The sequence below is a fragment of the Haliotis asinina genome, chromosome 2, assembly GCF_037392515.1.
Source record: "Haliotis asinina isolate JCU_RB_2024 chromosome 2, JCU_Hal_asi_v2, whole genome shotgun sequence".
Taxonomy (NCBI): Eukaryota; Metazoa; Mollusca; class Gastropoda; order Lepetellida; family Haliotidae; genus Haliotis; species Haliotis asinina.
Window position 1 is genome coordinate 64725576 of NC_090281.1, and position 22878 is coordinate 64748453.

General features: G+C 40.0%; 1 protein-coding gene across 1 annotated transcript in view; it reads left to right on the forward strand.

The window, feature by feature from the left end:
• The window catches only part of LOC137272796 (phosphoribosylformylglycinamidine synthase-like), a 32170-nt gene extending 9869 nt beyond the window's left edge, over positions 1-22301 (forward strand). The window contains exons 5-25 of the mRNA XM_067805192.1: positions 1601-1709; positions 2056-2196; positions 4214-4341; positions 5243-5371; positions 6089-6349; positions 6798-7028; positions 7383-7606; positions 8192-8317; positions 9332-9463; positions 10108-10212; positions 10717-10842; positions 11920-12100; positions 13413-13496; positions 13892-14044; positions 14858-14977; positions 17121-17266; positions 17937-18147; positions 19064-19267; positions 20110-20253; positions 20839-20994; positions 21920-22301. Coding sequence (XP_067661293.1) covers positions 1601-1709; positions 2056-2196; positions 4214-4341; positions 5243-5371; positions 6089-6349; positions 6798-7028; positions 7383-7606; positions 8192-8317; positions 9332-9463; positions 10108-10212; positions 10717-10842; positions 11920-12100; positions 13413-13496; positions 13892-14044; positions 14858-14977; positions 17121-17266; positions 17937-18147; positions 19064-19267; positions 20110-20253; positions 20839-20994; positions 21920-22224 — 3416 coding nt within the window. The 3' untranslated portion in view covers positions 22225-22301. The remainder of the gene's footprint in view (positions 1-1600; positions 1710-2055; positions 2197-4213; positions 4342-5242; positions 5372-6088; positions 6350-6797; positions 7029-7382; positions 7607-8191; positions 8318-9331; positions 9464-10107; positions 10213-10716; positions 10843-11919; positions 12101-13412; positions 13497-13891; positions 14045-14857; positions 14978-17120; positions 17267-17936; positions 18148-19063; positions 19268-20109; positions 20254-20838; positions 20995-21919) is intronic.
• Positions 22302-22878: the final 577 nt, after the last annotated feature.

The following is a 22878-nucleotide window of genomic DNA, read 5'->3' on the forward strand; positions in this document are numbered from 1 at the left end:
TATACCATACAGTGTATACAACCAGAGACAAGCAGCATCTTTGAGGGGGTCATCAGCCAGGTCTCTGTCCGACGAGCAAGTCCAAACTAACACAAGGCACAGGCAACCCTATATCACATTGCATGTGTGGTCAGTCTGTAGTGCCCTCACCTCATCCAAAATCTTACGTTTCTGTGGTCAGCTGGTGATATCCTAACCTTTCTTGCATGCAGCTGACTGTCACATGACCAGTAGAGAACAAAACGTGTATGCAAGGCAGTATATTGTTACCAGTAGAAGTAACACTTAGTGACACTGAGTCGTCTTGGTTGAGTTGTATGTTTACTGATTAACCCAATAATCCACTTGAAGTTGGGGACCGCTAATTAGGCCACTCACTCCGCCTCTGGCAGAAAGTCCAACATAGTCAGCGTGTTTTCATAGTAAATTGCCTTGTCGGGCCAAGATTTTAGTCCGAATTCCGAATTATACCGAGTCCGATTTATTCAGCGTTTGTGTAATGATAACTTAACTAAGTTCTGCCAGGACCACCACTAAGGTCCGAATTGTAAAGAAAATCGATTTACTCAAGATTCCTCTGTACCTGAAAGGGGGTGACTTATTCACAAGACTGCCCGACCATGGACAGGGGAATTCAGAATGTCATACTAAATCACATCTGAAAGAATTATGTGTGAAAATAATGACACCATCATTGACAGTGCAAAGGCTCTGTTTAAGTGAAGTGCATGCAGAAGCTGTGTGGATTTAAAGCCATACCGATTCCTGTTCCTGTATACATACTTTACATCTGTCATGTATTTTCAACCCAAATACAGAATCTGATTCTTTTTGGATTTGCACCCAAATAAAGAATTCCATTGCATGCTTATTTTGTAAACCCAAATACAATATTTGATTTCATTCTTAATTCATGTGAATAATACCTCAGTTCACAAAAGAATGAATTGAGAGCTAAATTTTCATAGATGGGTAAGATCATTATTTAGCCTTACACTGCATGGAACACAAGCAGATCTTGTTCATTGACTGTCTAACAAGTTAAGAAATATCACTATGGTTATTTGAAGTTGCTGTAAGTAAAACAGGAATGGTAGGAAATATTATCAAGCAAGCCATGCACTCTGAATTGACAGAATGCCATAGCAAAATGATGGCTGGGATGATGATCATCATCGTATTTTAATGTGGTATTGTTACAAATACAGTCTAGTGGTACTTATTGCATGTCTGGTAGATGCATATACCACAAGCATTGAAAGGTAAGAAGGGATTGATGCTTGTTTCAAGGGAGATAATTTAGAAGCAGTTATCTCCCTTTAATTACATGCGCTTGTGCATCACTTGATGCATATGGGATTTGAATAAATTTTGAGTTATCGTTACGTTCAGTACATGTACTTTAGTATTTTGTAGTATTTCTAGTGCAGCTGGCACTAAATATATGGCACATAAGTGTCAGGAGAGGTAGAATTAGGGAAAAAATGTTCCTGATTCTAAAGCAAAGCTTCTTCAGGAAATCATATCCACCTTCCTCTAAAATGTGTGAACATTGTTTCTGCATGTCCATTGTTAGTCTTCAGTATATATTCTAATGCAGGTCTTGCATTTGATGACTGGGACCTCGACTACTACACTGACTTGTTTGTAGACAAAGTGAAGAGGAACCCCTCCAGTGTGGAGTGTTTTGATCTGGCTCAGTCAAACAGGTGAGTCTACTGTCTGATATTGAATGGAATCAGGGAGATTCATGCAACATGAGATTACTACTAAGTATTTGAAACTCCTCCTGACGAGGCATCAAGAATGGTTCTCCAAATTAATACATCTATTTGAGAGTCAGAAACTCTTGTCAGGGATGGTCCTGAAAATCTAAATATCTGTTTCGCCAATGTAAATGTAGACTATACACTATTGATATTTATCACTATTGATGCGTGACAACTAATGTCCCTTTGTGAAGTAAGTAGTTTTGATTCCTCCATGGAAGTATTTGCTGAAAGTTTATGACCGTCCCTGAACAAAGTCTTTTCACCTGTAGCTGTGTATTTTCAGTGAGCACAGTCGGCACTGGTTCTTTAAGGGCCGGATGGTGATTGATGGCGAGGAAATGAACCGGTCTCTCTTCAAGATGATCATGGATACCCAGCTTTCCAGCAACAAAAACAATATCATAAAGTTCAATGACAACAGCAGGTACATGTTCCCATCTGAGATGTTAGATTATTATAATACTTCAGCAGTCAAAAGTTGGTCTGTTTAAATTGCTCAAATTGTCTGCCTCTCATGCTGATAGATGCCACTCCATATTCACCTCCTGACCTTTGCCAATGTCTGTGACATCACAGCATTCGGAATCAGACAGAGAATATCTGGGTGAACAGACTCAAATAAAATTTATGTTGTTTGAGTCTCTAGTCCAAATTGTGTTCATAGATTTTGCTGTTTACAGGTTTATTTTTCCAGCTTATATGATCTGATGTCATTTAATCCACAACATGGTAGATCAGAGATATCCCTAGCATCATGTAGATGTAGAAAATCAGCCCTGTAATTCTTGTCGCTCAATCATATTTTTTTGCAATGCTTGAACAGCCAGTAAGGGAGTGTCCATCATCATGCGACCCTTTAGACATGGTGTTAGTTAAAAACACAGGTTTGCCTGATAATAATGGCCACAAAGTAGAAAATCTCTCCTTTGTTTGTTAGCTCCTTTGTTTTGAGGAACACAGTGTTTCAGAGTATATATTCTTACTCATTCATCAGGTGAATGGTAAAAAGACTATGAAGGAGATAGCTATGTAAGTACATGTGAAACAACCACATTCATAAGATAACAAGAGAAGCCAATAGTTAATTGCTAAATTAGTGCTGAATAGGTCAGGGGTATAGTCAAATAGAAGCCAGGAATTATTAATCCAGACAATTATACGATAACAATGCTTTCATCACGTCCCTACTGGATTCCGCAGTCGCTGAATATTTTGCAGAATTCACCTGCGAGTGCAGAATGTCATATAAACTGCAGAAAAGCAGTTTCATGTAGAACTCTTGCAGAATTTGTTTTTCCTCACCGCAGCATTCCTAAAATTTCATGCAGAATTTTAATGACATTTGACTTGCAATTGTTTACAAATGATCTGAACTTGAACCATGTTATTCAGTGAACCCCATTTAGCCAGCTAAACCAGGTGTTACTATAAGGTGGGTAGGCAGTTTTAAACATATGTATGACATTTATGTTAGTCATATGAAATACAGTAATTTTGATTTGAACTATGGCACAATACAGAATTATGAGCCTGAAATTAGAGTACGAACAATTGGTATTATTAGAACACATCAATTAGCAACAAGTGTTATATTAACAATCATATTCCTTGTGTCTGTCCTAGTTTTACATGCACCATTACGGTTAATACCGGATGCACTTTTGTGCTAAGTTGCCAGTTGATAAGTGCGGTCACCGTCATGGAGAAATTTCTTTAAAAGCAAGTTCCTCCCAGTCAAACGAAATCTGAACTTGGAAATGTGTCTGCTAACAAGGGAAATCAGATGATGAGCGATCTTTATGAAGATGGTGGAAACCTATTTTGCAAAGTTTGCCATCTAAAAGTACTGTCAGAGATCACCTACGTAAATCGAAAAATAATCTTGCAAGACCAGCTGAAGGTACAGATGGAAGTAAGTCAAAGAAAGAGAAAATGACTGACATGTCTCTCCATTCCAAAACTATTGCTGAAAAGGAACAAACTGAAAGATGTCATGCAAGGGTGAAAATGCGTACTGCCTGCAATATCCCATTGTCTAAAACTGACCACCCAGCGGTTAATAAATTTTTGAAGAAATGAGTTCTAAATGGTGGACACATTCCAGGTGAAATTAGTCTTCAGGATGCTTATCTGATTTACGTGTAGATTGGTGAAAAAAAAATGAAAGACCAGTTGCTGTATTTGCTGTATTTGATGAACTTGACGATGAAGAAGGAGGATATATTTTACTGTAGTTTTGGCACCGCTTGACAAGTTAGATGCTGGAAAGGTGTTGCTTTATCTAGCAGCAGCTGTTTTCCTTGACAGAACAAACCATGCCACTTTGTCTCAGAGTGTTGTTTGTGTATGGCGTGATTATGGAATCAAGTTTTGTAATATAGCTTTAATATTGTTGTGTGCGGCACAAAACTAATCTCACTCTCTCACCGTGTGTCCGCCAGTGGCATCAATGGCCATCCAGTCACCTGTCTGACCCCGACGGAACCTACTGAACCCAGCAAGATGGTCAAGAAAGAAAACATCCTCCAGCATGTCATATTCACTGCAGAGACTCACAACTTTCCAACAGGTAAGTTCTCACTTTTGTGTGTAGAGAGCAAGTTTATGGACTATGACTTCTTTAATATTTATGTGCTGACATTTCAGTGAAGATCCTGATAACTTATCAAGCTTATGGTGCATTGGTCCTCAAAATCAAACTAAGAATCTTGCTGTATAGATGTGGAACTCAAAGTGCTTTACAGCAGTGCTTATCTGATTTTAGCACTGTATGTTTAGCACTATTTGCAAGCTCATTGGGTAAGAATCAATACCAAAATTTCTCCATAATGATATCGAAGAAATGTAACTTTGTCATTACACAGCTTCCTAAGATGTCTGTCAAACAGCTTCCACTTGAACACAGGTCGTATAGTGGGTATACATGCTCAACTGTGGCTTGGTATCTGAGTGAGCCAGGTTAAATGTGGGCTAGTGCATGCAGCCACACATACACACGTATGCACGTTTACACATGAGCGAAATATTCTTGCTCACTCACTTACTTGCCATGTTAAACCCCATTACAAAGTGCCTCGCCTCACCTCACTTGTTTGTGTGATATGTTTACGTATTGCCTTGTGGTGTTTTACAACAAGGATTAAACAAATGTCCTGTGGCATAGGTTGTGTCCCAGGTGACTTTTCCCAAACTGACTGAGTTGAGGTGTTGTGCCATGCCAGAACCCTGTGACGTTGACGTCATTTGGTTTGTTGACACATCGTGCACACCTAATGGACACGGACAAATTACCTCCATGTATTTGGATTACGAACTATGTGGAGGAACTAAAATAGTCCCAGAAATGAAACAGTGTGCAGTCATTTTGAATTTATATTTCTGGTGACATCAATATGATTCCAATATGTATCCATGCATTTTGCAGACACTGTACAACAGGCATTCTTCTTCCACTCCATGTGTTTTTGCAGGAGTGGCTCCATTTCCAGGGGCAACAACAGGTACAGGAGGACGTATCCGTGACGTTCATAGCACGGGCAGAGGAGCTAATGTTGTTGCAGGCACTGCTGGTTACTGCTTCGGTAACCTTCACATTCCAGGTAAACCTGATAAAGACAAATAGGCATAATAAAGGTCACTGACCTGATGCATCTTGTGAAGTATTTTGATAGAGACATTCTACTTATCTAGATATGTAGTTATGAACATGAGAATAATCTCATCCAGCTCTATGATCCCCTGCCATTTCTAAGCATTGTGACCATGGCATGACACGCAACATCCTCTCCGGTTTCTGGAGAGGGATCTGTGATCCGGAGTCTCTTGAGACTTAGTGTTGGGGACTTGACAAACTGCATGTCATCACACCTGAGAGCAACTAATATTCATTTCGCCTGGTCCAGACCTTATTATTTATATGGCACCATCGTGCATGCAATAAGAATTCCATAGTTATTTGTTTTGTAAATATTTTATTCAAATATTTTTACAACTGTCTTAGGGATTTAAAATGGACATTTAAATGCTTATGTGTACCCAAAGGAGGACTATATTCAAAGAATCTGCAACCTCTAGAAGTGTGTTTGAGTTTCTACTGCTATTAAGGGAATATTTACTGACAATGCTGCAACCTCTCAAAAGGCTGCGTTGAATTCCTGGCTTCTTAGTGACATTGTAAACAAAAAACAAACAAACAGTTTTCATGAAAGTCGACTGTCAGCTGTCATATAACACCGAGTCATTCAGAGAGTATTGTACAGTTCATTTGTGGATTTGACATGGAGAAAACAACATAGCATTTACATCACACATTCTAGGTTACAAGCTGCCGTGGGAGGATGAGCAGGCAAAGTATCCTCCAAACTTTGCCCCTCCCTTGGAGATTGCTGTGGAGGCCAGTAACGGTGCCTCGGACTATGGCAACAAGTTCGGTGAGCCGGTTCTGGCAGGTTTTGCCCGGTCATTTGGGATGACCCTTCCAGAAGGTGAGAGGCGAGAGTACATCAAGCCCATCATGTTCAGTGGGGGTATCGGGACGTTGGACGGCAGACACGTTCACAAGGCAGAGACAGAGAAAGGTAAAAATATTAACTTCTAAGATGTTTGGAATAAAATGCTCAAAAGTGTATTGTTTTGGGGTTTTTTTATGATAAACTGATTTAATTACTTTCCATATTACTTTCACATCCCAAATGTCAAAAGATGGAACAGATCATTCTTTCTGTGAGTTACCATATAAGTCACCTAACCAGTCGTGATGACCAGTAAAAGATACCTAATCAGTGCAAATCTGTGGTTTGTTTCTGTGTAGTTAAATGTTTCCTTATTGTGTGGATATGTATTTTATCGATGAAGCATACCTAGGTAGTATTCCAAGTGGAATAAACTGACATACATCATATGAAGAAGCATTTCAGGACATTCCACATATTTTGTAGATGTAAAATTTTGCTTTTGTGTTTGATCAGATTACAATGGCCTTGGTGTAAATTTTGATTTGCTGGTTCCAAATATGACACCCTGCAGGTATGAAGGTTGTGAAGATTGGTGGACCTGTCTTCCGGATTGGCGTGGGAGGAGGTGCAGCTTCGTCTGTGCATGTTCAGGGGGATAACAAGGCAGACCTGGACTTTGGAGCTGTTCAGCGGGGAGATGCAGAAATGGAACAGAAGCTGAACCGCCTCATTCGGGGCTGTGTGGAGCTGGAGAACAAAAACCCAATCTGTAGCATACACGACCAGGGTGCAGGGGGTAACGGTAGGCCACTAATTCACCTGTGGTAGTAATTTTTTTTTTTTATCACTTGTGCAGCATCCAATTATATTTGATAAGGCTGTCTGCTTCAACAAGTGTACACCAATGAAGACCCATGCTTGTTTTAAGTTGTGACTATAGGTTTCGGGTGGTCAGCCTCACAGGCTTGGTTGACACATGTTATTGTAGCACAGTTGCATTGGTCAATGCTCATGCTGTTGATCACTCGACTGTCAGGTCCAGACTTGATTAACCACAGACATTCTGTTCAAAACATTAAAAGTGAACACACATTTTGAAAAAAGATGGAGTTCTAATTGCCTGTATATATTTCTGATATCTTTACACCGATTCTAGGCAATGTTCTCAAAGAGATCTGTGAGCCGTCTGGAGCCATCATTCGAGCAGATGACTTCCAGCTGGGTGACCCGACAATCAGCATCCTGGAGCTGTGGGGTGCTGAGTACCAGGAGAGTGATGCCATCTTGGTGCGGCCCAAAGATGTGGAGTGCCTGAAGCAGCTGGGTCACAGAGAGAGGTGCCCTGTGTGCTTTGTGGGCACAATCACAGGGACGGGGAGGGTGAGCTGGCATATATCATAGATAGATAACAAGGTTACATTGTGATCCATAAGAAGTCAATACTTTGATGTTTTAAGGATCTCCAAGCTGTTATCAGAGACAGAATTTTGTACACAATCTGATTAGCCCTTCAGATTTTTTAACGAAGTGATACACATAAGGAAAAGAGGTTTTATGGACAACAATTTCTATATTATGAGAAACACAATGTTTCAGAGTAAGGATATACTCCAAAACAACTTGGCATCCATAAAAACTCTCTTCCTTGATTAGCACATGGCAACTATTTTCATCACATTGCAACATTTTAACCATTTGTGTATGTGTTTACATGCTATGATATATATAATTCCCTTGTCTTTTTGTTATACTCATGATAATATGAGCAGTTCAGTGTGTCTATGCTTCAGGTTGGTGTAAAGATCTATAGGTCAGGTGATGCCTCTTGTGAAACTATTAACCAGGTGTCACAGATAAAGAGTACTAGACCCACACGGCACTGAGATTTATTTCTTCACTTTACCTATCAATAACCATGACCACTGTTTATCACTGTTATCACATAGTTATTTGTGGACATTACAGATCCAGTTACAAGACTTCAGTTCAAGGTCTGGTGAGGACACACCAGAGTCAAAGATTGCAAAGACAGATGCTGTTTTGCCTGTAGACCTGGAGCTGGAGCATGTGCTTGGGTCCATGCCCAGGAAGGCAAGTACATCAGGTCCTAGTGACCACCAGACAGTCTTAGGTGCATCATGTCCTAGTGACCACCTGACAGTCTCAGGTAGATCATGTCCCAGTGACCACCTGAAAGTCTCAGGTTCATCAGGTCCTAGTAATTAGTTTACAGTCTCAGGTACATTAGGTCCTAGTAACAGGCTGTCAGTGTCAGGTAGATCAGGTCCTAGTGACAAGCTGACAATCTCAGGTAGATCAGGTCCAAGTGACAAGCTGACAATCTCAGGTAGATCAGGTCCTAGTGACAAGCTGACAGTCTCAGGTAGATCAGGTCCTAGTGACAAGCTAACAGTCTCAGTTACATCAGCTGACAGTCTCAGGTACATCAGGTCCTAGTGACAAACTGACAGTCTCAGATAGATCAAGTACTTATGACCAGCTGGCCAGGAAAGTGTTTCTGAATGCAAGTAAATTAGTTCCTCATGCAAAGCTGACAAGACCAAGTGTCAAGACAGTGTCTAGCAACTACTCTTTACTGCCCTTCTTCCCTACTTTCTTTCATTGCCTTGATACCCAGGATAACAAACATATCTTGTTAAAATTCAGGATTGTACTTGTGGCTTTAATTTAAAGACTCATCAGCATGTCAGACGTTATCAATGTCAGTAGAGGTTGAAATGATGATGGGATGGCAAATATAGGTGGAAACTGTTTGGTGGAGGTTTGTATTAAATGTCTGTCAAAGATGACTGATGGCAAGTTGTCATTGAACTGTTGTCCAGGACGATTCAGTTAGGGAAAGAAGCAGCAATGCTTTGTAATCATTAGCTGTTACAGTGACTTCTGGACCACATTCCAAAAAGCTGTTACATCCCTGCAGCAGTTGCAAGTATGGGAGCTACAATATTTGCATTGGTCTCTTTTTGGAACACAAATCTGCCCTTGCCCGATGAACTGGGTCAGACTTTGCCAAAAGGTTGGCAGTGCATGTTACTTCACCATTTCTTGTAACTTGTCTAATGCACAATGTCTCTGTTCTTGCAGATGTTTAAGTTGGAACACATGACACCTGTGCTGACACCTATCAAACTTCCTGACAACCTGCTAGTGCGAGATGCCCTGGAACGAGTCCTGCGTCTGCCGTCTGTTGCCAGTAAGCGATACCTCACTAACAAGGTAAGTCAGTTTTACTCTTTGTATTGCGGTAGGGAAAATGCTTTTCATGAATGGTTTACATTATGTTGACAACAAAATATTCACAATATTAACTCTTTCTGATCTTTCTGATTCTTCCTGCCATGAAACAAAATGATCTGTTGTTAAACACAAGATGGTCGGAATATCCTCTTGGAACAGATTGACACCAGTATCAGCAGATGTATAAATACTAGAGGTTGATGTTATCTTAGCTCCCTGCTCATTGTCAGGACAAGCGATAATGCAGTTTGGATGACTATTTGCTGTTGTTCATGTTAGTGTTTTGTGTCTCAGTAGTAAGTGATGACTGTATTAACAGTGGATGCAGACCAGTTTGTGGCTGTAAGATGTGCTATTGTTTTGCCATAGGGTCAAGTATATATATATGTCCTTAAGGTACATCTTCTTTCCAAGACATAGCTGTAGCCTTGAAGTGTTCTTGCAGGCACAAAGCTGGAAATTTCATTTGCCCACCTCACAGACTATTTATCCACATGGCACAACTAGGAGATGCAAGATTAATGAGTGACTTACTAACTGGTGTGTTTGTGTTTCATTGTGTGTCACAGTGTGGCGTGTTTGTGTTTCATTGTGTGTTACGGTGTGGCGTGTTTGTGTTTCAGGTTGACCGGTCAGTGACGGGACTGGTCGCCCAGCAGCAGTGTGTGGGTCCACTGCACACACCTCTTGCAGACGTGGCCGTCACTGCTACCTCATACTTTGATGCAGTGAGTTGTATTGATGACATTCATCTGGAGATTACAGCCTTGACATACATACTGTGAGACAGGGATTATGCAGTCAGCTACTTCTGTTTATTTTGCCTTCTCATTTTGTCAGAAAGCTCCATTTTGGATTCTCTCGAATGTGCTGTAGACAAGTTTTCAAAGTGTTTGCTCAAAAACCCTGGTTCAGTTGCCCACATGGGTACAGTGTGTGATGACCATTTCTGGTGCTCCCTGCCATGATATTGCTGGAATATTTCTAAAAGCAGCATTAAACTGAACTGATTCACTCCCTCATTTACTTTAAAAGACATGCCTGTCCTCCATTGTTTCCTCTATAATGCTTTGACACACAGTTGGACAAATGACACATCATGAGCACCTGATCCATGTGTGAGTTAGCTCTGATTCTGGGCATGTGATGCAGGAGATGTTTAACACTATCTTTATGGTGCCTGATAACTGGCAGTGGAATACTTTATACAATGTCAAGTGATCTGGTTTCAGGTTGGTTCAGCAACTGCCATTGGAGAGCAGCCAATAAAAGGTCTTATCAACCCTGAGGCTGGTGCCCGGATGGCTGTGGCTGAATCTCTCACAAACCTCATGTTTGCCAGTGTCACAGATCTCAAGGTAGGAGTTTTTTGTATGTTTCCAAAGCAGATATCCCACAAATGGAAAGGTACTATTTTTTTCAATTTTGATCTGTTTAGTAATTCCTTCTCTGGCCTGATTCATTTCAGTTTACCGTAGTGACTGAAAACATTTAAATATGAAAAAACCCAAATCAAAAACCTATTGAGACTATTCAGTCTTTTAGCAAAATGGCTCCATGATATTTCGTAGGAAGGGGGACAACTCTTGTCCATGTTTATCTGAAAGTAACTTTTAACTACAAGAGCTTCTCAGTTTTGAGAGTGGTAGACAAATCATGGGTTTTGAACATATTGACAACTAAAGAATAAAATATACTTTTCGGTGTCACAGGCATACATTTTACAATTTCTAATGTCAGGGAGATTAGGAGATTAACTCCCATTATAGTTACTCCTGTTATCACAATTACGATTATTAAGAAAGGAAACGGTCAAAGGGGCTTGTAAACGTAATAATGAACTCCCATTGCCACTCAAAAGTTGTATAATGATAGTTCAGAACTTACCTTGTAATTTGTATGTTGTTGAGAGGAATGCTATTGAAGGAATACTAAAACTGTATCAGAATGATGTAGAAAGAAAAGCAGAAATTAAAAGCAAACTAAAGTATATAACCTGACATTTAAGTAAGTATAGTGACCATGTTAAACTGTTACAGTCAAATTTTATGACTATTAATGTATGTTTGTTGAATTCCATGCATCAAAACATAAGACACATAGGGAGAAGGCAACAGTGAGTGCCCAGTATCTTTGAACAATAAAATGTGTTTAACACAATGACGGCACACAGATTTCTATCCCTCTTCTTGTAGCAGTGTGACTGTTGATCTGGGTTAGAACTGATCTTCAGTAACAAATGCATGTCATATCAGGTTGCTAAAGGGAACAGGGGATCAGGTTTTTGGACTTGGTTGACCAGCAAGTCACTGGATTGTCTGGTCCAGATTTCATTCTGTACAGTCCACTGCCATATAGCTAGAATATTGCTATATGGCGTAAAATTGAAAACACTCAGTCAGTGTAGCTGTGTGTGTTAAATTTGTCTGTGGCAGGACATCAAGTGTAGCGGCAACTGGATGTGGGCGGCTAAGCTGCCAGGAGAAGGGGCCGCACTGGTAGATGCTTGCAAAGCCATGTGTGACCTGATGGGCAAGATCGGCATCGCGGTGGACGGAGGCAAGGACTCCCTCAGCATGGCAGCACGGGTCGGGGAGGAAACTGTCAAGGCACCAGGTGAGGGGTAGCGACAAGAATTTGCCTCAGTTTCAAAACTGTCCATATTTCTGACCAGCATGTAGGATGTGCATATTGTATTTATGGTCACACTTTCCTAGTTATTAATTTCAGGACACTTTGCGTAGTGTCCGAGTCCTATCAAACACCAGCAACTCACCAGCACTTGTACTTTACTAAGATATGACATATAATACATTTGACTATCTTCAGCTTCGTGCAATGACATCAAGGCTTAGCATGATGTTCAAAGTGTGACTGATGAGGTGTTCCAAGTTGTGTTGATATTTGTAGGAATATTGTCTAGGAGTGACCTAATGCTGTGGTCATTTTTGCCACAGCATTAGTGTGATTTGACACTGTTATGAGTTGGATGAAGACAAAGTTTATGGCATCCTCAGTATCTCTAGGGTAAACATTCTGATGAATCTCCACTATATCCTGATAAATTTATAACCTCCCTCAGCTGGCTTTTTATCCAATCAGCAAACCAATCACAACTTGCTTTCGCTTTTTAATTGATCGAAGTGATAAAACTTGGCAACACAAACCCTGCAGAGGTTCTCTGAAAGAGGTAGAAGGAGTTCTTGCATATGCTTAAAGTTTCAGACCAATCAGTTTGTTGATGCTCGCAAGCTCTGTTGTAATGGCGGTATAGCTGATTGGCGACATTGAGAATATGGAGCTAGCAAAGGGAGGTAATAAAGTCATAGGACTGACCTGTAGATGCATCCAGGGTACAGTGCAGAATTATAACATGCACCCTGGAGATCTCGATGATGACTTTATGGACGACCAATTTGTTTATTCAGATGATGCGACATTTCAGTACAGATTCTTGTATCATTTTTATTATTTTTGCGTGTGTAGCAGCACAAACTAAGCTGACAATGGCAATACTGATGAATTATAACTGACCTGAAGTCACTCTCTTGAGGAACAGAGTTTGAATTCATTTTACTGTAAATCATGTAAGTAAACCCACAACAATATTAGATATTTGTTCCTATAATAAAACACAGACACCATATTGAAACGACACATTTACTTGCTTAAGATGGCAGTGTTTGGAATACCTGCCTGCCCAACAGCAGGGAATGGGTAATTTCCAGCATGGGTGATATTCTCACAGATTCTCAAATTCTTCTCTCCGAGATGAAATTTAATCATTTAATTTAATCATACTAAGTAAATAAGTATGTTTTCTTGGATGGTGAATTTTGATCAGGACTGGCAAGTTGTACGTGTAACCAGGCCTGTGATGTGACTCAACTCTTTGGGGAGTTTCATACCTATGCATCTTTTTCAACAGGAACATTAGTGGTCTCCTCCTATGCTGCTTGTCCAGATATCACAAGAACAGTGACTCCGGACCTCAAGTGTCTCGGCGGTGAAGGTAACGTTACATCTGCATATTACAGCCGGGCATTTCCATGTAGCCCTTCTAAAACAAGGCACAAAATACATGTTTAGTGTTATTCATGTCCGCATAACCTGACTTGTATTGAATGTCTTTTAAAGTATGTTATGTCTTCAAATAAATGTAATATGTGGTGTCTCTTCAATTGAGACTTTGTTTGCTAGTTAATGTTGCAGTGTTCCAGACTCCCCAAACAAAAAGCACTGGATATTGTGAATAAACAAGCACCCTGAGTGTCACAGATTAGTACCTTAAAGTAGTTTGTGATGGCAAGACCTGTATGAAAAGTTTCTATATCGATATAGGTTATTAACTGAAGTTTGAGATGTGATTTTGTATATCACAGCATATTTTCACCCTGCCTTGTACAGGTACGCTGTTATACGTGAACCTGAGTAGCAGCGTGACCTTGGGTGGGTCAGCCCTGGCGCAGTGCTACAACCAGATCGGGGACGATGTGTCTGATGTCCTACAACCGGAGCTCCTGGTCTCGGCCTTCAGAGTGATGCAGACCCTGCTTGAAGGTAGGTCATTATCAGACAAGACATGTTATGGGCCATAAACTATCCATTGATGCAGCCAGACCTACTAATTGTACTTACCTTGATGTTTTATTTGTGAATTTATGTTCTAACACATAGCGCCAATTAATAATTCACAACATGTTTTTATGTATTTGGAACCTAACTGATTTCTAGATCTTACTTTTTGTCCTTATCCTGACTCATACTTAATATGCCTGTCTCCTCTCACTATGCAAATGGTAGCAGAACACTTGAAATCCACTGAAGTTACCTCTTTGAAAGGACATACAATCACACTAAAATATATTACAATAAAATATACATATATCTTATGTATTCTACTTATAATTATTTCTAGGGGTTAGGATATATATATATAGGATAACCTTAATATGTAGAAATAATCATAATTAGTAGAATACCTTTCAAGTGGGGTTATGGGCTGAGCTCTTACCAAATCGTCATCTACGTGTCTTCACTCTGAAACTATAATCACTTGAAAGAGACAGAAAGGAGACATATTAAAAGATGTTACTAAGATATTTATAAACCACTAATAAAATCTACTCGGTCACTCGCATGGATGGATGGATGGATGGGTGGATGGGATTGAAGAGATGAATGGATATGATGGGAAATGATGGAAAATACACGGAGTACACACATACACAACACAGTTATCCATCGTGATACTGGATGCATTGTCTTCCTTGCATCATTTCTGTAAATCACCTGCGATGTTTAATGTTAAAAATTTTCATGTGCATCGTGTGGTTAGGTTTTTAATAGAAAGTTCATCACTGCGTGTTTCAGAGCGGCTCGTTACAGCGGGGCATGACGTGAGTGATGGAGGGTTGATCACCTGCCTGCTAGAAATGGCATTTGCAGGCAACTGCGGCATTGACGTCAGTCTACACACTCTGGAGGATGAAGGTGAGGCTCTCGGACATTGTTGTGTAGAAAAGTACGAAACATGAGGTGTATGTTTAAACAAAATCAAAATGGTTGTGTCAAATAGTTATTGAAAGGGTGTAACCCATATTTGAAAGACAGATTTGAAAGACAAAACTGAAAGACAGATTTGTTAAAAATGTGGTTTGATAAATTTATTGATGTCTTGATACACTGCAACCACTCTTTGTACGTTAAGATGACAATAGTGTTTGAAAAATGTGCATGGTTTGTTTTGCTGGTTTCATGTTTAATGCCGCATTAAGCCATATTATAGCTATATGGCTGCAGTGTCAAAATAAAGAGTGTGTACTAGACAATCCAGTGATCAACATCATGAGAATCAATCTACGCAGTTTGGATGCAATGACATATGTCAACCAAGTCATGGCTGCTACTCAAATTGAAAATAAGTTGAACATGATCACAATTGTTGCCACATAAGTTGTTTCTATGCTTATTATACCTCCACTGTGAAGTATCCATCCTTCCGTCTGTCCTTCCCTCCCAAGACTTTGTCTGGAGTATATCTCTTAAAGTTCACATGCTAGGCTCATCAAACTTCACACACACATTAATCATTACCCTTAGATGTGCCATTTGCTTATTTGCTGACGATGTTTTTCAGAATTTTGTTTTTGCTGTTGGAAACACGACTTCGTGCCAAATGTGTTTGACGGTTTTGTCCAGAGCATAAAAGTTTTCAGGTTCAGCTAGGTTCACCATACTTCACTCACACGTTAAGCATTACCCATTGATGCACCTTTTGCTATTTTCAGAATATTGTTTTTTGCTGTTTCCATGGAAACACGACTTGGTGCAGAATGTGTTTGATGCTTACCAGGCCGCAGCATATCACCAAAACTGTACATTCTAGGTTCACCAAAATTACACAAGTTAATCATGACCTGCAGACATTCCATGTGCTATTTATTTGGGATTATTCAAAGTGTGATGTTAACTTTTCACTTTTCATGGTCTTTCTTTGTGTGTCATATGTACCAATAGGTGGTTTATTCTCTGTATCTAGGTTAGTTATTTCCTTGGTGTTATCAACATGTGATATATTTTCTGTATCTACATGGGTTGTTTTGTTTATGTCATAAGTACATAGTTCTGATTGCTTCAAAATAGTTAATTTCTTCATTTCATGCATGCAAATAAAGGTGTACATCGGAAAACTATTATGTAACATGTGTATAAAGTTCAGTAGAGTCAAGGGGAAAGTTCTGTGACCTATCATTTCCATGTCCAAGTGGGAAGCTGGGGTATGTGAGCTGTGCTCACATCTACACTTGTTGCTGTCTGTGTGACAGTGTGGGTTGCCAGTCCTATTGTTCATGTTTACAGGTAGTTTCTCACTTTTACCTTTGGAATGTAATTAATATTCCTGAAATATGATGATTAAAACATATCCAAACATTCCCATGGCAACAATAGGTATGTTATTAGCCCGATCAATATGTTTTTTATTCATTTGTTCTGAGAAAAAAGGAAGTACTTGCACCTTCATGATGATCTGTGAAGGAAGTACTTGTACCTTCATGATGTTCTGTGAAGGAAGGAAGTACTTGTACCTTTCATGATATTCTGTGAAACAGTAAAGTACTTGTACCTTCATGATGTTCTGTGAAGGAAGGAAGTGCTTGTACCTTTCATGATATTCTGTGAAGGAAGTACTTGTACATTCTTGATGTTCTGTGAAGGAAGAAAGTACTTGTATCTTCATGATGTTCTGTGAAGGAAGTACTTGTACATTCTTGATGTTCTGTGAAGGAAGAAAGTACTTGTATCTTCCTGATGTTCTGTGAAGGAAGAAAGTACTTGTACCTTCATGATGTTCTGTGAAGGAAGGAAGTACTTGTACCTTCATGATGTTCTGTGAAGGCAGTACTTGTACCTTCATGATGTTTTGTGAAGGAAGTACTTGTACCTTCATGATGTTCTGTGAAGGAAGTACTTGTACGTTCTTGGTGTTCTGTGAAGGAAGAAAGTACTTGTATCTTCATGATGTTCTGTGAAGGAAGGAAGTTCTTGTACCTTCTTGATGTTCTTAGAAGGAAGGAAGTACCTGTGCCTTCATGATGTTCTGTGACCATGGTAGCAGGGTATGGTTGTGTTCCAGATGAGGTTGTCGACTTCCTGTTCTGTGAGGACCTTGGAGTCATCCTTGAGGTCCGGACAGGGGATGAGGAGGAGGTTATTGAAATGTTTGATGATGAGAATGTACCATGCGTCCCCATTGGTCGATCCAAGGCTTTGTCTGATAAGGTAACTCTATTGTTTATCAGGGTGAGACTATTGGCTGATGTAATTCACACTGTTAATGCAGCTCAGAATGAAAAGGGAAGTGAGTGAGTTTAGTTTTACAGTGCAGTCAGCAATATTCCAGCAGTGTACCAGCTGTATGGGTGTACTTTGAATCTGGACCAGACATGAGAATAAATTTACACAACTGGGATACAATGATGTGTCAACCAAGTCAGCAAACCTGATGGCCCGATCCAGTTAGTTGCCTCTTATGACAAGCATGGGCTACTGAATACCAATTGTAACCCTGATTTTCACGGGTTCAGAATGAAAAAGTGTGTGATGGTCAGGGTGTGATTCCCTACTTGGGTAAAATGTGTTGTCAGGTGTCACCTGCTTTGACTTTGCTAAATCTAGCGTTATATACTCACTCACTCACTCACTCACTCACTCACTCACTCACTCACTCACTCACTCACTCACTCACTCACTCACTCACTCACTCACTCACTCACTCACTCACTCACAAGAAACAGAAACTTGTTTGCATCTTGATGCTGTTTGGATCACCCCCTGGTTTCTCTGGGCCATTCTTGTCAATTTATGCAATGACATTGTTAAAGTAATGAGTGCCTCTTTAAGAAATCAACCAACAAAACCAATGGATGTCCTACCTGTTATTCTTCAACAGATTGTGATCAGTGTCAATGATGAGGAAGTGTTGACTGAGACAATGATGGTGCTGCGAGACATCTGGGAGGAGACAAGTTTCCAGCTAGAGCGTCTCCAGGCCAACCCCCACACAGTGCAGCAGGAGCAGGAGGGTCTCAAGTCTCGCAGGGTCCCACCATACCAACTCCCCTTCTGCCCAGATGATGACATCAAAGTCCACAAGGAACTGAGTAGGTCACACAGAATAATGACATACACATAGATTAATGATGTACACATTGAATGATGATGTATACATAAAATGATGATGTGCTCTTAGAAAGATGACATAAACGTAAAATAATGACGTACAGAATATTGATGTACTCATAGAGTGATGGCATGTACATAGAAGAAGACGTACACATTGAATGATGACGTACATATAAAGTGATGACGTACACATAGAATGAGGATGTACACATGGAATGATTATGGACACATTGAATAATGATGTACACATGGAATTATGATGATGTAAACATTGAATGATGTTACATGCTGAATGATGATGTGCATGTAAAATGATAACACACACATTGAATGATGATGTACACATGGAACAATGGCGTACATATAAAATGATGACATAAATGTAGAATGATTGCATACACAGAGTGATGGTATACATATAGACTGATGATGTACATATGGAAGGGCAAATGGACAAATACATCGTGGGTATTCTAGGTTTGGAACTGGTCCTCAGAAACCCATGCCATTCATAATGGACCAAGGTTTCAGAAGCTTTATTTTGGATGAATGCATGTCATTGTGTTAGGGTGGATAGTGGTTAAAGCGGTTGCTCGTCACGCCAAAGACCCTGGTTCAGTTCCCCACATGATTACAATGTATGAAGTCCAGTTTTGGCGTCCCCCCAACCCCACCACCCCCACCCCCACCTTGATATTACTGAAAGGGTAGAAAAAGTACTAAAACTCACTCAATCATTGTATGCCAGCAGTTTAGATAAGTAATCACTGGACTGTGTCATCTTATTTTATTGTTGACTTAGTCTGGATTTGAAAATGCAAAAAGTGTTTTGATGTTTGATTTTGACTTGCATAAATGTTGCCCTTTTTGTGACAATGTTTCTCCCATGTTCAGGTCATCTGCCAATGGTGGCTGTGTTGAGGGAGGAAGGGAGCAATGGTGACCGTGAGATGTGTGCAGCGTTCATGTCTGCGGGGTTTGATGTGTGGGATGTGAACATGCAGGACCTGCAGGATGGCAAGATCAACCTGGACATATTCCGAGGGCTGGTGTTCGTTGGGGGTTTCAGCTATGCAGATGTATTGGGTTCAGCTAAAGGTATCATTGGTGCTGATAAAGTTTATAATAAGTCGGATCTGTTTTTATGTTATTTCCTCACTTAACAAATGAGTCCCTTTTAAAAGTTCAGTTCGAACATAGTACATTATTATGTTGCTTGTTCACTCTGTTGATTTAATTTAGTAGTTAGTTCTACACACAGTACTGTCTGAGCATCTGGGAGAAGTAGGCTTTCAGTTCCTCAGCTTGATTGGATATAGACTTACAATGAACATTATTCATAATATTCAATGATAATAATAGTCCATTATTCATGCGTATTGCTCCACGCACATTGCATACTCCACGCATTCAAACAATCTGATTATCATTACCAAGGATAGCCCAGAATAACCCACACTGCCTATTAGGCGCTAGAGGGTTATAGTCACATAACTTTATCCCACGGGGTTCGCATTTTCTGCTGTATGAACAGAGGCAGTTAGTACATGTATTTGAATATAAGTGATAATGAATTCATGACACTGTTGATCTCACAAGGACCAAACCTGTCCCTTGATTTTGATTTGAAAATGCACAAAGTGTTTTGATGTTTAGACTTATAAATATATCACCACACAAGTTCCTTTACAGAGTACTTATACCAAACGTACATTGAAGATTCGAGCGATTTCAGGTTTCTGTTCAGGTTTCGAGGATTATTTCTCTGCCTTTCCAGTTATTTTCAAAGTCACTTACCTGATGCAAGAAAAACATGGAGTCTTTAAATGGCATCCATTTGAGAGAGTAACAGTAAGAGCATACTGTGAAATATTGTGTTCCTTTGAAAAAGAAGTTGATATGTATGATTTTTATGTTGAAACATGACCTTTTTGTGTCAGGCTGGGCTGCTGCTGCTCTCTTCAATCCGACAATCAAGGAGCAGTTTGAGCGATTCCGCCTGCGTCCTGAAACCTTCAGTCTGGGTGTGTGTAATGGCTGCCAGCTGATGGCGCTTCTTGGATGGGTGGCACCAGATCAGTCAGGTGAGTCACTCTGGCCCAAGTACGAGGACTGCATCTGTTGTAACGCTTGATTTTACTGTCATTGTCATCATTTTTTTGTGGTTTGTCTGTTAAATCATTTCTTTTTTTTGTGTCGTGCTGTTGGAAAAATGTTTTGCCATAGATCTTTAGACAGTTATGTTGTCATTAAGAGTCAGGTATAGATCAGATTAGGAGGAATACCTACAAAGTTCTAAAGATTTCCACAGAAACAATATTAAGATTTTCAATGGAAAATGCACACTTTTTCTGCATATTTTCTGTGATAAAAAAATCATGGACATAAAGAATCTTTGCCACCCTGGAAATCACAAATTCTTCCCATGATTATCAAATATGCTATTGTACGGCTTCCATTTATTACTTAGTCTCCATGCGATTTCTTGTTTCTTATACTTTGTTTACTTAAGCTGCAAATATTTCTGTGTCACTACAATGAAATGGCTTACCTTAGGGGGATGAATTGTGCCCAATCGCTAGCCTTTCATGAATGAAATATGTTTAAGTCATTCATAAATGAGCTGTTTCACATTTCCCCATCTGAGTGTAGTCCCAATGGTGTTGCAGAAGAGGGTATGAATGAGCAGGGTCTGTTGCTAGACCACAATGTCTCTGAGCGCTACGAGTCTCGCTTCGTGACAGTGCAGGTACAGGAGAGCCCGGCAGTCATGCTCACAGGGATGGAGGGGACCACATTTGGCATGTGGGTGTCTCATGGTGAAGGTGAGAAACATACAAATAGGGAATTCAGAAGAGAAAGTCCACCAGTACCTGATACCTGTGTCCCTGTAGACAGTGTTCCAAATACCCAACTGCCAAGGATGGGTTATTTTCAACACAGACTGGCAGATTCTCAAATTCACCTGCCCAACAGTTGGATTAAAATTAGTCATGTATATCTGAAGATGTTTTGTGGGTAGGTAAGATTTGGCAAGGCCTGGCAAGTTTTACATCAAACCAGCCCTGTGGTCTGGCTGAAAGGTTTGGGAGTTGCATACCCTGCTGTAGGTTCACCTGTTTGTGTGTGTGCAATTGTTACAAGTCTCCTAGCCAAATTCCCATGGATGTGTGAGTTATTCATGCTTGTCTGTCTGTGGAGTTTCCAGGCCAGTAGATCCTCATTGTAGAAGGACTTTCTCCTAAATAGGGATCAAGTCAGAGTAATAACTGGAATGGTTTTGTTCTTACCTGTATATTGATAAAGTGAATCTCGTGTTAGCTTATGTGGGATCTCTACCAACAGAGATGAGGGTGATAGGTGTTAACCAATATGGTGAAATACAGGAGCATATGTGTGGTGCTGGAAAAACCAAATATTGTATATTACTCTAGATATGCTGATCTCTCAGATAAGCCTACCTCCTAACTTGACTTTTAAAATCAGAATCAAAGTGGTATGTCTCATACATATCCCCGCATTGGGGGTTCTAATCACAACTATCGCAGACCACAAGACAACTGGCAGTTGCCGTCGTACTGTGCATGATCACTATAAACCTAATGTAATTAGGATAAAACAACTGATTATTTGTATGCTAGCACCTTGTCAACTGGGCTATGTTGTCTCGCGAATGTTTTAGTGGGAAATGATATTATAACATCTGTCTTACATTCTGAAGAATTGATAATTTTTGGAAAATATTTTCAGGCAAAATGGTATTCAAGTCAGACAGCTTACATCATGACATCCTCTCCAACAACCTTGCACCAGTCCGCTATGTCAATGATGATGGTGACGCGACAACCAGCTACCCTCTCAATCCCAATGGTTCTCCAGATGGGATAGCAGCCGTGTGTTCTCAAGATGGTCGCCATCTGGCAATAATGCCCCACCCAGAAAGATGCTTTCTCACTTGGCAGTGTCCCTGGATGCCGTACGAATGGCGAGAGGACAACACCTATTCACCATGGATTCGGATGTTCCTCAATGCCTACAACTGGTGTGTGCAATAGACTGTAAGAGTATTATATTAGTTCTAAGTATTGACAAGACACAGAAGATTTCAGCTGTATATTTGGATATCAACCAGCTCCTTATAGGTAGCAAGACACTGTATTTGTCATTCAGCTGCATGTTGATATCAACAGATTGAATATTGGTGTCAGAAGGCTCAACATCATCTCTGTTTGGATCTTAATACTATATGGATATCAGTCTACTCAACATAGATATCAATAGCTCAAAGTTGATATCAAGGAACTCTTGTGGTATCAACCAGTTCTAACAATGTATGTGTTGTGCACCCCTGTGTGAATATTGAGAATCTCTGCATGGATATCAGCTTAATCATGTACCCAGTGCTGATAATCAAGAAACTGTTTTGATATATATGAATGTTACACAACTCCAATTAATATCAAGCACCTCAATGTGGATATGAAGAAATATTATCAGCCTTTTGCATGTTGATATCAACACCTTGAAAACAGTTTCACAAGGATAGTCAGTGACTGGATATATATTACAACTGACTGATACCACCATATCACCAGATATATTACATGTGATTGTAGAAAGCATAAGAAGTGGCCATGAGCACAAAGTGCTCAAGATGCCACACAATGGTTTGAGATACATATCGGTCTTGGTGCAATTCTGTGCACCAC